Source organism: Heteronotia binoei, chromosome 13 (genome assembly GCF_032191835.1).
Source record: "Heteronotia binoei isolate CCM8104 ecotype False Entrance Well chromosome 13, APGP_CSIRO_Hbin_v1, whole genome shotgun sequence".
Lineage (NCBI taxonomy): Eukaryota > Metazoa > Chordata > Lepidosauria > Squamata > Gekkonidae > Heteronotia > Heteronotia binoei.
The window spans coordinates 33,969,277-33,987,208 of record NC_083235.1 but is presented as its reverse complement, the minus strand read 5'-3'; the positions used below and the strand labels follow the sequence as shown (position 1 = coordinate 33,987,208).

Genomic DNA, 17,932 nt, shown 5'->3' with positions numbered 1-17,932 from the left:
TCAGGGCCATTCCTAAGAGGGTGAGGCATCTGGGACAAGTTTTTTCCACCACCACCCAGCCTTAAGAGACTTATACACAACACACACTCAGCCGTGAGCCAACACCACTTCTGACCTGGCCAGCAGGCCTCACACAGATCTTGGTAATAACTGGAGGCTGAAAGTTTCAAGCCACCCCTGATCATCTGGCCAGTGGAGTCTTTGGGTGGCTTGCAGCTTGAACCTCATGAAGAGTGGCAGCTTCTTTGGGAAGCATGGGGTTTCCCAAAGAATGGGGTCCAGTTGTCTATAGGCTAATTACAACTCTGCCAATTATGGACAAAAGAGATGTCTTGAGGTCCAGCATATTTATTGCTGGAAGATGTGATGTTTGTGGAAGGTAAACAGGTTCTGGGTCAGTTAGTGCCTGGGTTGGAGACCTGAGAAGCCAGTGTATGCTGTCTTGAGCTTCATGATGGAATAATGTACTGTTAAATATTTCTTCTATTAATTATTAAATATTCCTTCTATTGTTACCATAACAATAAAATTATGAGAGGAATAGTGAAACTTTTGTTCCAGTGAGGTAGTTCTTTCACAATGGCAAACTAAAGTGAGCATGAATCTATGCTATAAATTCATATTAGTTTTATACCAGTTTAGTTCACCAAATGAATAATAGGAATTGCATTTTGATAAGTGTGTGAAGAACTCTGTTACTAGGATCACTAATATAGAATTACAGTTCCCAGTGCTCCTTGAGGGGAAAGGAGTGAGCATTAAACCAATTTAAATGTAGATCTATCTATCCTAACAAAAAAATTCTGGTTCAGCTGTCTCTTTTCTAGTCACAGTAGTCCTCACAGACATAATTGTATAGTTCTGTAGATCCTTGGCTCGAATTCATATTATCTTCAACAATACCAAATAGCCCCCTCAACAATTTGTAGTGAGACCGATGCTAGTGAAATAGAATGGCTTTCCCAGAGCTTAAGATTTTATTTAGAAGGCAACTGCAAAGATGCATGGCAGTACAAGCTACTGTTCACTCTTCATATTTCAGTGGCACCGACTGTCAAGCATCAGATCTCAAAATAACCAAGCATTGATTTTTGGAACAAAGTCTTAGTTTATTGATAATCACTTGTGCTCGGGTAGGCACCAGATTGGAAGTGATACAATGTAACTCAAGAATACTAATTTTAAGGGGGCACATCAAAGGTATTTTAGGAATTCTAACACAGGTGTGTGAAACTAACACTCTAGCTACTTTATCTGTTTTTGCGGTTTAGCAACATCCTGGGTCCAGGTTTAACCCTGGGAAAGTATCCCAGGAGACCTTATCTTCAAAGCAGACATTCCTGCATTTGCTACTAGTGAGAACTAAAGAATAGGTTACATGACTTTGATGTGCAGTACATTAAAATAACAGTTTGAAAATACAGTTATACGAAGAAAGAAACCACATGCTTGACATTGACCTGCTTATGCTCAAACATCTTTGGCCCATTATCTGTGTCAAACAGGAATCAACAAAGAGGAGCAGAGGGTAGGAAACTATCAAAGCATTTTCTGCCAGCCCTCAATCAACTTCTTTGTCATTTGTTTTCTCACTCCAGTGTCTTCGTCTGGAAGGATCCCTTAAAGAAGTTGGAGCACAGGGTGAAGCTGCCCTTAATGATGCCAGAGCCAAACTGGCCAACTTGGAGGAAGCCCTTCAAAACCTCCGGCAGGATTTGGCTCACCTCGTTAAGGAGTATCAAGAGCTGATGAACATTAAGCTGGCCTTAGACATAGAGATTCTTACCTACAGGGAGTTGATGGAAGGGGAAGAGATCAGGTGAGTGATCAGGACTGACCATAGGTTTGAACTAAGAAGAGGACAGAACCGAAATGAATTTAAACCCAAAAATTTCCTTTAAACTTCTCTGTGAACTTCAAGGATGGATGTTCTCTAGATATTCACTGAAAATCAATGTGGCATTTTATATAATTCTTTGGTGTTTGTTGAAATCAAAATAATGAAAGGATGTCAACTGCTCCTTAAAAATTCTCAAATTTCAGATTCTGAGGAACAATATTACAAGCAACATGCACATTTGAATTCTAAATACAAAACCACAATTCAAAATCTTGAAGGCCAGGTTTGAAATTCTGGCACAAAATTAAACGTTTATATTATTTTCCACTCTAGCAAAGCCCCAGTTCTTACCTAGTGTCAGAACATATATATGTATTCCTTTGACTTATTAGTTGTTAAAAATACCTGATATAATTTTAATTAGGGATGCCACAAATTTTGCAGCAAACATGTCAACAGCCAAACCTAACACCTTCATGCATGCAGAATATTATATGTAGACTTGAACTGTATGTGCATAAAGCTGCACACATGTTCAGGGTGGGATAAAGGTTCATGGAACAAGGCACCTCTGATGAAGTGAGTTCTGACTCACAAACGCTAATTCTGGAATAAACGTTAAATTTTACAGATCAGTTTCTATGAGATGGAGTTCACTAAGTATGGACCCCAAACATAACTCTGTGATCCCTGTCACAATCCCATGTTATTTGTGTGTTCCTCTTATGCATGTATCCACTCGTCGGGATCTTGGCAGCATGAAGAAGGAGTTGTAGTCTTTCTGTCTGCATTGCTTCTCCAAACTAAAATGATCCAGGCAAGAAGCTATTTGGCCCATTGGGGAAGTTGTTATTATTATTATTATTATTATTATTATTATTATTATTATTATTATTATTATTATTATTATTATTATTATTATTATTATTATTATTATTATTATTATTATTATTATTATCTATTGCATTTGATTAATCACCCTATCCCGACTAGTGCCAGGCTCTGGGTGATGTACAACATTAAAAAATACGTATATATAAAATCAGTTACATTAAAAGATTACAGACCCTGATGACATCTTTAATGTGCTCTTATTCAGTCATTACATCACATCAGGGCCCACGGACTGATTCTGCTTGTAATGGTATGGAGTGGGAGGACATTAAAACTCCTATGTGCTCCTGTGGTCCCCACCAGAATGGGAATGCACATGAGGAACAGAGAAGAACATAATAATTTTGGTGGAGTTCACAGGTTGAGTCCAGGGTTCCCAGCATCTCAAACCCTGTGAACATTGTCCTATCAAAATGGGCCCTCTAGTGCCACTGGCCTCCTTTATTTTGCCGCCGCAGGCTAACGTGGTTAGCCATCTGGAATTATCCTGTGCCTCAGTGTATGTAGGGCTTTTTACACCAGATACTCATGTAAACCAGATCTGAGTTATACCACTGCTACCCAATCCACTGAACTTTTCTTTCTCCTTATGATTCATTTCTTCTTGTGAAATTTAGTTCATTTGCCTTTTATTTATTCCCCTTATAGCATGGAGTCCCCAGCATTTGCTTTCATTAGCAGAATCTACTCTGGGCCAAAATTCTGTAAGTTATTTTTTTTTAAAAAAAATCATTTTATAAAAGCTCCATTCATCTCTCTCATTTTGAAGGACATCCTGCATGTGACCATTTAGTGGTGGCAAATGAGCAGAAAGGCAGGCACACTGGAGCAAGTAAGATGTTGTAAAGCAGGAGAGAACTCTCAGAACTAAGTACCCATTGTGAAATAGCCTTCAAAATGATGCAGCACTTGGGAGGAGTGGATAAGCTGGACTGTCCATCTTGGGCTCTTTTGAAGGCCTCTTGTCTGGTGTCCTCTCTAACTGGGATACATTTAGTGTCAACTTATGCTACAGTGGATCCCAGTTCTCCTGCAGTTTCCACACATTAAAAAAATGGTATATTGGCATGACAATGTCAAGTTGATCCATTCTCACATCCTAAATTAACATTATGGGCCAATCCAGTTCTAAAAACTGGGAAGAAATTTTTCTTTTTTGTGGGAGGGTTGCACTGATAAGGGGACTTTTACATTAGATCAGCTGATTGATCCTGACGATGAGTTTTTGTCATTTTCTCAGCTGAGGTCTAGATATGATTTGTCACCTTCTGGATAAATAAGCAAAACATAAAATAAAACAATCACAACCAATACTCCTTCTAAGCTATGGAGTCTTGTGAGCAAAAATTCTACTTTGTGAGCTACTGACATTATAGTTGTAAGTGAGCAATTTGACGACTTGCATAAATTTACTCTGGGACCATTTTTCCTGAACTAAGACAAAAATGTGTGAGTTGGAGGCTTAAAAACTGCGCGCTATCTCACACTAACTCAGCTTAGCTGATTGCAGTCCTTCTCTTTGTTTTATTTTGTGTTTGTTTATTGCAGATTCATCAAACCCCAGCAACATGACCATTTCAAATGTGACATCCCAAGGAAGAGAAACTTCAACAGACAGAATGAGTCACAGTATGGAAAGTGGACTTTCTAGAAGTCAGAGTGGTGGTACAGGGGGAGTCTCTGGTGGTGACTTCTCTAGAAGCCACAGTAGTGCGAGTGAAGGAGCCCCGAAAGCTTTAAGATACCACAGCAGTACAAGCAGAGGCACTTTGGAGACTAGTCTTTCTAGAAGTCCTAGCAGCAGAAGTGGAAACTTTGCAGACATCGAAAACAGCACAGAAAGCAGCATGTCTAGAAGCCACGAGAGTGGAAGCTTTTCACAGCCTGATACTTATAGGAGCAGCAGGAGCAGGGATAGTCTAGAAGGTGGGCTGTCTAGAAGCGCCAGTGGGGGTACCTCAGAAGGTAATCTTTCTAGGAGCCAAAGCAACAGAAGTGGTGGCTTAACTGATAGTGTATTTACGAGAACCCACAGTGGTGCAAGAGAAGATGTCTCAGAGGGCAACCTTTCTAGAAGTCACAGTGGTACGAGCGCATCCTTTGTGGAAGGGGGCCTTTCTAGAAGCCAGAGTGGTGAGCATGAAGAACGAGATAGGCCTAAACTTTTGAGAACCAACACTGCTGAAGATGGTGGGGTCCCAGTGGGTGGTATTCTTAGAAGTCCTAGTTCAGAAGGCAGGCTTTCCAGAAGCCAGAGTGATAAAAATGAAAGTTTCAGGAGCCAAGAAAGTGAAGGGTATGTTGAGCCCGCTGTTTCCAGAACTAATTCTGCTGAAGATGGCGGAGTCCCAGTGGGTGGCATTTCTAGAAGTCATAGAGAGACAAGCAGGAACAGGTCAGAGGGCAGCTTTTCTAGAAGCCAGGGTGATGAAGCTGGATCTCACAGCAGCCAAGGAAGGGAAGTATATGTTGAGCCTCTCATTTTGAAAGCCAGTATTCCTGAAGATAGTGAGGTACCAGTGGGTTGCATTCCTGGGAGTCAAAGTGAGGTAAGCAGGTACAGCCCTGATCGTAGCATTCCTAGATTACATAGTGGTGGCGATCGAGCCCAGAGTAAAAGGGAAAAATATGCCGAGCCTTCTGTTTACAGAACTGGCAGTGCTGGTGGTGGCATTTCTAGAAGCCATAATGATGGGGCTAGGGGCATCTCTGTGGGTAGTGGTTTTAGAACTCCAAGCACCACAAGTACAGCCTTAACAGACAGTGTCTTTACCACCACTCCTAGCACTGCAGATGAAAATGTTCATGAGGAAATGCTTTCAAGAGTTTCCAGTGGGACAACAGAAAATGTCCCCAAGGCTAGTCTTTCCATAAGTCAGAGTGGTGATAGCGAAGGCCCTGTAGAGACATCTACTCCAATTTGCTACGGCAGCCGACATGACAATGCCATAGAACGTAGCCTTTCTAGAAGCCACAGTGGAGAAAGAAGGAGCTACAGAACAGCTGACTCTTATAGAAACCCTAGTGAGGTAAGCAGAGGTGCTTCAGAGAGTAGACTTTCCAGAAATGATAGCTACCTGACTGCAGTTTCACATCCTAAAGTGTCTAGAACCTACAGCAGTGAGGCTGAAAGCCCCAGTGGTAGGATAGAAGCCCCAGTGGGTAGTCCCGGAGATGGAAGTGAACCTGTTCCACAGAGAGGCTCAAGTGAAAGCCACAGCCATGAGGAAGGCTGTGGATTCTGTAACCCCAGAACCTTAAGAGGTGAGTCAGCGAGTCTAGGTTCTACCTATGTGGTTGATGAGGTTCACTCTGATAATCTTCACCACTCTCCAGCCGTGGAAGCAAGCCATTATGGTAAATTCAGCACCAAGGAGTAGGCATCCCGCAAGCACAGGAGCAAGATCCAGATACTTTCTCCTAGAAGTTCCATTCCATCTATTGGACTACAGGTGGGATGCCACATTAAGCCTTCCATTACCAAGGTTAACAGTTGGGAAACGAACTCTGCTGTCTTAAGTGGACATCGTGAAGACAAGAGCAACAACATTATGCATACACTGTAGGAAGGGAAAAGCAATATACAACATGCAGCTATAATCTAGGCATTAACCTCAGGGAACCATAAACAAGCAGTATAGTCTTTTGACCAGTATTATAAGCATGCATTTTCCCCTTCCTCTTCCTTTTTTCCTTCTATTTATGTTAAATCTCTTCAGACTTTTTAATAATTCAGGACTTTTTAACAAGCAAGACTCACAATGTGGCACGAAGAATTTTATTAGTGAAATGTAGTTAGTGGGGACATTTCACTGCTGATCTTCTAGCTGCTTTTAAGGACCCCATTTTGAGTTTATCTGCTAAATTCTTAGACTCCCTCCCCCCCAACTTCCAGAGATCTCTGGAAAACTTTTATGGATAGCAGGAAGGCTCCGTTCAGGTGAGGCAGCTGTGATGGTCTGAAGTAACAGAACAAAGTTTGGATCCAGAGGCGCCTTTAAGACCAACAAAATGTAATTCTGGGGTATAAGGTTTTGTGTTTGGGCACACAAAAAATTGTGCATATGAAGAAGAATCTAAAGAAGTGTGCATGCATATATGAAAGCTTGTACTCAGAATTAAACTATTGTTGGTCAGGAAGGTCCCAGTTTTACTATATGCATAATAAACCCATGTTTAAAAAACCTATAGGGCCAGTATCAGAAAATGGCTTCAGGTGCATACAAGGCATATGTCCCAAGAGGTCATTTCATGCAACTGCCAGAGGTAGAATGCCAGATTCACAGTGCCATTCTCAGCAGAGTTGCTGCCTTTTAAGCCCACTTGTGTCAGTCTTCTACTTGTGTGCATCTGAAGTATTGCTCATAGCTGACTTATGGTGACCCCAGCATGGGGCTTTCATGGCAGGTGAGCAAGCAGAGGTGGTTTGCCAATACCTTCCTCTGCAGAGTCTTCCTTGGTAGTCTCCCATCCAAGTATCGATCCTGCTTAGCTTCTAGTATCTGATAAGATCAGGCTGCCTTCCCTCCCAATCCTTGATTTAGGATTGCACTATTAGAGCTGGGAGGGGTTTTCCACACAGATAAATTGCTGGAGCTAATGGCTTGCACCAAGAGAAGGGCTGGGACTAAGCAAGGCCCATAGAGCAGCACACAGAAGATACTACTTTTACCTTCTTGACCAAGGCAAGGCAAGAAGACTAGGCTCCTGTGTATTTACACAAGGCCCAGCCAATTTGCAGGCTTCATAATGCCTCCATGAGCGGATGTTCTGCACCCTTATTTCCCTACAATATCAGAGCAGGGCATCTGAGCTTGGGCCAGTTCACCAGGCTAAACCCTAGCCAGCATCCATGATGCTTCTGTCTCAGGCACTGAAATCCCTGATCTCTTATGGATACACCATCACAGTCCCACAGCAGTATGGAATCTGTATGCAAATAACCCATTTCGTTGTACGCAGAGAGCTCCATTGTACATGGCCCCACAAATGGATTTCAGCATAGCAATGACATGTCTGAAGCCAACTGCTGTTAGTATTTCCATATCTTCAGTTTCAGCTGCCTATCCAAATATAGCAAGTTCATCCTAGCATGTAGCTCAGAAGCCAGTGCAATAGGCAGGTTATCACTTTGCATTTCTGTATGGGCACCTATAGATATAGGAAGTGGACTGCAATTAGTTTGCTGTCTCTCAGCTCCTCAGCCATTCCCATTCATAATATGACACTTTTAAGAACCTAACTCACAGGGTTGTTTTAAAGGTCAGGGTATTAAAATGCTTTGGGATCCAGACAGAAAGTTATTCTGTAATCACAAGTAACAGAGTGGCTATTGCAGCACCCCACAGCCAATCGAATTTGGCCACATGGGGTTATAGTTGAGGGTAATTGAGAGTGAAGGCAAGTCAGGTCAGTTCTTCCTAGACAGTAGACAAATGATTGATTCTATCCATCAGAATAGGAAGCCTGTCAGATTTAGATGTTTGGTGTTGAGGGTAAGTGAATTGAAGTCAATGGAAGAGGAGGCAATGCAAGTGGTAGGTTAACATTTTCAAATGGGGCACCCTCCACCCATTGCAGTGCCTGCAGTTTGACGATTTTAATGAAAACCTGAGTTCTTTCATCTCAGCCATGGGGCACTTAACTTGCTCTGGATTGGGGCCTTTATGTTCTCCCTAGTTCGGTAAGAATAGCATGTGCATGGCTGGAGAAGGTTTTCCCTGCCAACCTCTTGCCACTTCCTCCATCCCCCTCCGCTAGGTTTTTAGCCTGCCAAAATATTCAGAATTTGAGGTGTACTTTTGAATTCCTGTACTTTTGAAGAACTACAGTGAGGTCTCCCCCAAGGCCATTTCTGTCTATGCCTCATAGTTTGGGGCATTTAACAAAGAGATAAATGATTTAGTGCCCTTAGAGGTGAGGCTGACAAAATTAGTTTTGAATGCATTGTGAATTTGCATTGTGTCTCAGTATGTGTCAGCATACTGCTGTATAACATATATGTTGCTGTACATATATGTGTATGTACATGTGTATATGTATATGTATCAACGACCTAGGACATCAAAGAGGGTTGAATTAAAAAAAAAACCCTACAGACATAATTTAGATAGGGGGAGGAGGAAAATATGTAGAAAAGCAATTACTGGCTTCAAAGAGATTGTTGGAAGACATGGGAAACCAGAACATCAAGAAAGCAGACAATGTGGAAAATTACAAGAGAGCAGAGGAGAGAGGATGACTCTGGTATGTGAAATGATTGGAGCCAAGATCTTCAAAGAAAAAAAATATTGGGGAGAAGTTTGAAGTTCCTTTCCTGACAAATTTTGGAAGAGATGAATATTAAGCTAGATTTGTTACAGTAAATAAAACAAGCATCCACTGTGAGGTTAGTTGTTATTTTCTCTTAGGATATTTATTGATATTTGCTAAGATAGTATGTATTGCCTATATATTTGTGTAACTTATTTTGGTACTTCTAACTTAATAGTTGCTTCTGATTAAAATATATCTCACATAGTAGCAATTCTGTATACTGGGGTGAAAATACTTTTGCCATAAGTTTGCATTCATGTAACCTTGTTGGCATTGTAAGCAGAGATGTTTAACATATTTTGTGGCTAATTGCAAATCCTAGAATGAGCCCACATGGCTGAATTTCCATTTTACTGCTGCAAGGTGTGGAACAGGCTCTTAAAAGACAGAAGGCCTCTCAATCTTGACAAATTTGGGGAAAGTACATTGGATAAACCTATGATGTGGTCTGTTTTCGTATATTTTGGGATCCCCAATGAGGTGCTTGTGGGCACCATAGTGCCTGCCAACACCTTTCCAGGTGCCAACCAAGTGTTTTCGGAAAGTGGTAGGAGCCAGGTGGGGCTTTTGCCTGGTAAAGCTTCTGATTGGTCATTGAAGATATGATTGGCTGTGCAGATTTTTAAAGGTATTGCTTTGGCAACAGCTGCAACCACAGCACAGGATCTTTACTAGATGAGCTGCCGCAGCCATTTTCTGACTGGTTCTACCTCCTGCAGCAGCCCTTTTGAGGCAGCCATTTTGTGGCTGTGCCCACAATGCTGTATCAGAATTCTAAAGTACCCAGGGGACCCCTGATATATTGAGACCTCTCGTTGACAAATGTTGGCAAGATCAGGTACTACAACCACTGACTTTTTTCCTCCAAAAGTTAACAGCTACACTTCAATTTTCACTTGACAAATTTATTGGATAGAGATTTTTAATTGTATTTGGGGGGGCTTTTTTGTAGCAGGAACTCCTTTGCATATTAGGCTACACCCCCATGATGTAGCCAAACCTCCAAGAGCTTATAGGGCTCTTCTTACAGGGCCTACTGTAAGCTCCAGAAGGATTGGCAACATCAGGGGTGTGTGGCCTAACATGCAAAGGAGTTCTGCTACCAAAAAAGCCCATAAAGATTCAAAGGTATCACAGTGTATGGATGATATCATTGTAACAGGCTAAGCTTTACAGTTCTTTGCCCTTTACTCTCCCTGAGCCAACTGTGTGTGGCTAAAATGTAGTGCCATAAGAAACCTCCCACAACGGGGTTGTGCGGCACATTTCATGGCAAGGTCTTCTATGTATATTCCCACTGAATTGTACTGAACTAGGTTTACTCTTTCCTCTTCAGTTTTATTGCCTGTATTAATAAAGTATTGAGGTATATAATGAGAAGATAACTAAAGGTGTGCCATTCATTCTTCTGCAAATGCCTGCCAAACACCCCCCCCCCAATTCAATAGCATCTATTTTTATTCTAGACACAATACCATAGAGGTTTAACCCATATCATTTGACACAAAGCAAGTAAGCTTTAACTGCAGCAAATACTGTGTTATCCAACAGTTTATTATCCAGACAACTCTATTCACTGACACCTGGATGGAAGGCACTTAACAGTCACTATGGGAAGGAGGGAGGAAGACCAGCCTTTGCTCACCACTGCTCATTCACTGGGTGCGATCACACTGGAGATTAGGCACAGCATTATCCCAGCTCTGAAAAAGCCAGTTCTCTCTTATCCACACCCCAGCATTCACACACTCAGCCATTCAGACAGCCAGGAAACCCACATACAGTTTAGAGCAGGGGTCCCCAACCCCCGGGCCGCGGACTAGTACCGGTCTGTAGCCTGCTAGCAACTGGGCCATGGAGTGAGGCAGAGACCTTCACCTACTCAATTAAAAGACCCCCGTGGGGGGCAGGGATGGGGTGTGGGCATGGAGGCAGCCTGGAGCAGCAAAAACCCTAGCACTCCCACTGGTCCATGGAAGAACTGTCTTCTACAAAACCGGTCCCTGATGCAAAAAAGGTTGGGGGCCCTGGTTTAGAGGTTTGCTACCTGGAAGCTATTTAATCCAGTCCCAGCCTGTCCTGAGACGAGAAGAAGATATTGGATTTATATCCCGCACTATACTATGAATCTCAGAGCAGTCACAATCTCATTTATCCCTCCCCGCCCCCCACAAAAGACACCCTGTGAGGTAGGTGGGGCTGAGAGAGCTCTTACAGCAGCTGCCCTTTCAAGGACAACTCCTACGAAAACTGGCTGACCCAAGGCCATTCCAGCAGGTGCAAGTTGGGAATCAAACCCAGATCTCCCAGATAAAAGTCCCTGCACAACCACTACACCAAACTGGTACAGGCAGGACTTAGGAGGCAGATGCACTCGTGTGATTGAACACATTAAATCCAGATGGAAGGCGTGGCTAGGTCAGACCAAATATTTCATGTGATTGCACCCACTGTCTTGCTCAGTGCTGAAGCTCCCAGCAAGGGCTAGTGATGAACCAGGGCAACTGCAAATCCAGTACTGGCAGAGCACAGCCAGTACTGGGAAGCAGCCGAGCCAGCCCCAAACAAGTCACAAGCATGCACACACACACACACACACACACCAGTGTTTGTGCTGTAAAGGAGAGGAAGGCCCACTGTTCACTGGTGCCAGTCAGCTCCCCCTCTCGGTCTAAAACTCTTTTGCAGCTACTGCAACTTGCAGTGAGGGTGGCTGCAAATATGGTGCCCTTTAGGATGCCTTGCAGCATGGCAGGACTGATGAAGCAGCAGCCCACCCAAAGCTAGCTGCATATGAGAGACAAGATAACCCAACAACCCTCCAAGATCTTAAGCCTAAATGGAAAAGAGAGAAGTGGGTCCCATGATGCTTTGCAACCCTATTTCCTGTCTGTGCAGCTTCAGGTATTATGGCTAAAGATAAAGGTAGTCCCCTGTGTAAGCACCAGTCATTTCTGACTCTGGGGTGATGTTGCATCATGATGTTTTCACGGCAGACTTTTTACGGGGTGGTTTGCCATTGCCTTCCCCAGTCATCTACACTTCCCACCCACCCCACCCCCCAGCAAGCTGGGTACTTATTTTACCAACCTCAGAAGGATGGAAGGCTGAGTCAACCTTGAGCCGACTACTCGAACCCAGCTTCAGCTGGGATCAAACTCAGGTTGGGAGCAGAGAGCTTGGACTGAAGTACTGCAGCTTTACCACTCTGTGCCATGGGGCTCCTCTATTATGGCTAGCAATACACAATCAACAAGAAATACAGGAAAACTTTATTAACCAGCATGTTTGAGTAACGATCAATACCCATTCCTAGGGCTTTTTTTTTGTAGGAAAAGCCCAGTAGGAACTTATTTGCATATTAGACCACACCCCCTGATGGCACCATTGTTTCACACAGCTCTTTGGAGAAAAAAAAACAGCAGGGACTCATTTGCATATTAGGCCATGCCCCTTGACATTAGCATTGTTTCACACAGGGCTTTTTGTAGAAAAAGCCCAGCAGGAACATGTTTCGATATTAGGCCACACTCCCTGACACCAAGCCAGCCGGAATTTCGATCCTGTACATTCCTGCTCAAAAAAAGCCCTGCTTGATAATAAAATCTTTTACTATCCCCATACTTTTTCTATGTTCTTTTCTGAAAGTACTTCAGTATTGGCTACTGGAGCAAAACCTAGATAGAATTGCCACATGTAACCTTATTTTCCACTATTTAAGAGGGAAAGAAAAAGCCTAATAGAGGCACGTATAAGACAGTGCAGAGTATTTTTACATAACGACTGCAAAAATTGAAAACGTTCAGATGGCCAGACTTACAACAATTAGCTTTCTAGCTACACAAGCTATGTAAGTAAGTAGCCACCTCACATCTTCCCCTGTACATGAACAGATGCTATTTGCTATGGAGAAATAAAGTGCTATATTTGAAGACCACCCCTGCCAATGCTTGACACTTTGTGGCCTTCCCTCACTGGCTGTGACACACAGTATGTCTTATGTGCAGACACCTTACTGAGATGTGCAGCATCTTGCAGGGGTTCCTGCAGTTTGTAAGTCTTCCCTCAGTGCTTGGACCATGCCTCACAATGATGGCATATTTTAGTTTAATTTGTTATTCCAGACCTGGTAATCTCTTCAAAACACCTTGTCTCCTCACTCCCAGCCGATCCCATGTGAACTGGATAAAGAATGTTTGCCTGCCTTTAAAAAACAAGTGTTCTCACCAGGGATTCTGGCTTGAGCTACTCAACTAGAACACCCATTCTCAGCTTAACGGCAAAGACTACCAGTTAAACATGCCCCTCCTCTTCTGTAGGACAATTAACTGAAGAAACTGCCACTAGTCAAAAAGGAATATTTCCAAATGGAAACAACACATTCAAGTTCAGGGACAGAGAAATATATATGTCAAAAGGGCAACACAGAAGTTCCCTTCAGGTGACACACCCCCAAACCGATCTTTTGCTGCTGTACTCAGATCAACATCCTGGTTAGGGGATTTCAAAATATATTAAAATAAAAGGAGCGGTTGCTGAAGCAACACTGACCTCCATATTTTCCAGTATTTGGATACTGTTGGGAATGTTTTGAACAAATAACTAGTGCTAGCAGGTTCACATTCCAGTTTGTGGAGTGCCTGTTTTGTGATTAAAAAGGATAACAGATCTTTAACACCCCTCCCCCTTTTACTAAGGAAGCACAGAGTGGTAGCTGAGGTACTGTAGAGAGGAGAAAAAAATCAAGGCCTTTCATTTCCAGCATTTGTTTGGAATTTGGGGCATCTCCTTTTTTTTCCTCAGAAAGGAGGCAGGAAATAGTGGCAGAAATTCCCATCACAGTAAGATTCCCATCATATTTCCCATAGGAAATTGTGAGCAGGGCCTTTTTTGTAGCAGGAACTTCTTTGCATATTAGGCCACACACCCCTGATGTTGCCAATCCTGGAGCTTACAGTAGGCCCTGTACAAAGACTCCTGTAAACTCCAGGAGGATTCGCTACATCAGGGAGGTGTTGCCTAATATGCAAAGGAGTTCCTCCTATAAAAAAAGTCCTGATTGTGAAGAAAATTCTCATCATATCAGAATTTATACTGTGAACGGACTAGGAGAACCAAGATAGCTCTCAATAAAGTGATGGAAACAAGGACAAAAATAGATGAACACTTTCCATGTTATATGTTAACAGGGATTTTTTTGTAGGAAAGGTCCAGCAGGAACTCATTTGCATATTAGGCCACACCCCTGACGCCAAGCCAGCCAGAGCTGTGTTCCTGTGCATTCCTGCTCAAAAAAAGCCCTGTATGTTAACCTGGCAGCCATATTAAGAAACTGACTCATAATGGCGGCGGAGCATTCCACTTCATGATTCATCATGATCCATTACACACAAACCCAAAACATATTACAAGGGGGAGCCAAGGAGAAATCAGTGCTCCTTCCAAGCAACTGCCTTCCTCCACCTTTACTACAGGCATGCTCTTCACAATACATAAGGTGTGACAGGCTACCCTCTGAGCTAAAGAACTAGAGCTGAATCTCTGAGACCTATGTACACAGCACCATCTAGCTCTGAGAATGGACAATACCTGTGGGTAGAGAACAATGTGGGCTTTATGTGAGGCCTATGGAAATGAAAGGTGCATGAAATCCAGAGGATTAGTCATTAAGCTCTGAAAGGCAATTCTGCAGACTGCAGGGGGGAGGGAGAGGAAGGGAAGGAGGGGGGAAGAGTTTCCATGAATCAAAGAAACAGTGAATTCTTTTGAATTGGCTTGGAACTGAGGGCTTGGACCGGGGGGGGGGGGGGCACACTTTAATTCTGCCCCAAATATTTGAACCTGCAGAATTCAGGCTCCTTTCAAACTGAAATTGTATTTACCAGTTATATTCTTATCCCACCATCTTATTCCACCATCCATTCTTATCCCACCAGCCAAGAGAGCCAATTGGGCATAGTGGTTAAGTGCATGGACTCTTATCTGGGAGAACTGGGTTTGATTCCCCACTCCTACACTTGCAGGTGCTGGAATGGCCTTGGCCATAGCTCTTGCAGAGTTGTCCTTGAAAGGGCAGCTTCTGGGAGAGCTCTCTCAGCCCCACCTACTTCACAGGGTGTTTGTTGTGGGGGAGGAAGGTAAAGGAGATTGTGAGCTGCTCTGAGATTCAGAGTGGAGGGCTGGATATAAATCCAATATCACCTTCTTCTTCCCTCCATAAAGCTCAAAGTGGTTTAAATCGTCCATAAACTTCACAATGGGTTTGAGGTATATGCTGAGAGAGAATAGGTGGCCCAAGTTCACTCACTGAGCTTCATGGTAAATGGGGATTTCATGGGTAAATGTGGATCTGAACCCAAGACTTGTTGATCCCAGTCCAGCCCTCTGAACTGCTATACTATACTGACTATGTGGCAATTTGAAACAAAACCCAGGAAGAACTAAGTACTATGGGATAACAGACTAGTTATTCCTATTGCTGGCAATCAATGTACGTTCCCCGTAGTGCTGATTCCAATTAGTTTAGAGGCCTGTCTGAATCGTTTGCCCTTTAGCTGTTGCTACATGCAGAAGAATCAAGTTTGAAAGCTTTTATTGGATCCTAACCTTTTTTTCCTTAGCAGCAACCTGGCACCAGGGTTGAGTTCAGTTAACTTCTGTCAGTCTCTCAAACAGGCCTTCATATAACATTGGGAAATACTAGTGCATAAAGCACAGTGCAACTTGAGGCAGCCGACAGAGTTCCCAACCCTGACAATACTAATATGGTGGTAGTGGTATTTCCAAAGGAGGCAGGCTGGAGGTATAAACTTGTTTTCACCTCCTAGTTCCTTCAGTAACACCCCCAAACACTACAGCCACTAAGCTGTTGTCCCCCAATCCCCCAACATAGGGTTGCCAGCTCTGGGTTGGGAAATACCAGGAAATCTGGCGGTGGAGTCTGGGGAGGGCGGGTTTTGGGGAGGGGAGGGATCTTAGCAGGGTATAATAATCTTGTTTATCTGGAGATCAATTGTAAAAGTGGGAGATCTCCAGGTATCACCTGGAGGTTGGTCACCCTACTGCAACGTGTTGAGTTGCCACCACGGAAAGAGGTATCAGGGGGAACTGTGAGGAGAAACTGGTAGCCAGGGGAAGAATTATGTATTCGCATGTGTGTGTGTGCATGATCTTGGTATCAGGGGAGTCATAAAGGTAAATAGTCCTTGCAGATCAGTACCTTCTGAAGCATGTGGCCTGAGGGTGGGGATATTAAGATACAGTGATAGGAATTGCTCAAGTGATTGGTTTTCACCTATAGGGCTGCCAGCCTCTAGGGAGCAGCCTAGATATCTCCCAGAATTACAATTGATCTCTACATTACAGAGATCAGTCGCCCTGGAGAAAATGCCTGCTTTGGAGGGTGGACTCTGGCATTGTACCCTGCTGAGGTTCCTACCACTCCCCAAACCTCCCCTTCTTCATACTATGCTTCCCAAATCTCCAGGATCCTCCCGACCCAGAGTTGGCAACCCTATCCTTATTACTCCAATTTAATTGTTTATGTTCAAATTCCAGTAGTCTGGGCTATGTGCCACCTCTTTATACTTCCAGGTACGTACTTCCAGCCCCATCTAGAGCCAGCCATAGTCATTGCAATGTATGCATGCTTGGCATGTGGATTGCTAAACTGGAAACAGGAGTCTCTTGACTGCATTATTAAGTATCTATTTACCTAAATAGTAGGGAAGGCTTTTAGACAAACAAACAAGCCTGGGCACACACTTTATACAGATTTTCCTAAAGACTATCACCTGATCAAAGGATCCAAGAGAGCATTCTGTGATCTGCTTCAATGGTATCCTCTGTATATCTCCGTCTGCAACATAAAACCCAATGTTCATGTTTTTTACAAGAAAAAAATGATTTATTTATTAAAGATCAGCCTTTCTTCTTTTCTCTTTCTGTTAACTTTCACACCATCTCAGTCTTTTTTTTCTTTGTGAACTGCAAACAGATAAAGCACAGTGCTGCTGAAGGCACAGCATAGCTTAAATCGGGTCCCAACCCACAAACTGAAGAGCTCAGCATCTGAGGAGTTCTGCAGGCCCTCTAGTGGACTGCCTTTTAGAGTGTGTTGAAGAGCTCTCACAAATATCTAATTTCCATGCCTGCTCCATGTGTATGCATCTCTGTCTTCCTGGCAAACAAGGCACATACAGAACACTCACGTATAATACCTAGTGATTCTCTCATACACACAAAGATACCACCAGCTCTGTTCTAAAAGCCAAAAACTCCTTTGGCTACAAGGGAAATTGGCTTTGTATGCTGCTATAGACAAGCTGGGAAGCTGCAAAGACTCTCCAGGGAGAGGGAAACTTGAAAATCCCACCGCATTTTCATTATCTCCCCGAACAGACTTAAACATTTTCAGGTACTTAAAGCCCATTTCTGGTCTTCTCTCGTTCTCCATGATTCTCAACATTTGGACCCTTCTGGAGCATTTTCACCAGGCTAGATTTCTTATTGCTTTACGAAGTGACTCTTTTCAAGATACTTGGGAAGTCTTCTGAGTAGCCAGAGATGCTTTCCTGACCTGTGGATGGCTCCATCATCGTCATCTGTACAGGGACCAGCCAGCCAGTTTGCTTTTAGACAGAGCAATGGGAGAGGAGCAGAAGGCATGGAAGCTCAAATCATGTTTCCTCTTTTTTATCGTTTTGCTGTGAATTGATAAGGGGAAACTCATACATCCTGCCAGCAGTAGTGATAGCTCATACATCCCCCTGTGGGTGGATGGGGAGGGTAGAGGGAATGCATAACCTCCCTCTTTGCATGTATCAGCAGAAGCACAGAAAAAAACAGAAGAGGAAGTCCTTCATGTTTCCTCTCCCTTCACAT

At 43.2% G+C, this 17,932-nt stretch overlaps 1 protein-coding gene across 1 annotated transcript in view; it reads left to right on the top strand.

Moving 5' to 3' along the window:
* Positions 1–5,221, top strand: part of LOC132581036 (keratin, type II cytoskeletal 80-like) — a 60,496-nt gene extending 55,275 nt beyond the window's left edge. Inside the window, exons 7-10 of the mRNA XM_060252073.1 lie at positions 1,599–1,819; positions 3,383–3,438; positions 4,283–4,699; positions 5,055–5,221. Of these exons, the coding sequence (XP_060108056.1) occupies positions 1,599–1,819; positions 3,383–3,438; positions 4,283–4,699; positions 5,055–5,221 (861 nt within the window). The remainder of the gene's footprint in view (positions 1–1,598; positions 1,820–3,382; positions 3,439–4,282; positions 4,700–5,054) is intronic.
* Positions 5,222–17,932: the final 12,711 nt, after the last annotated feature.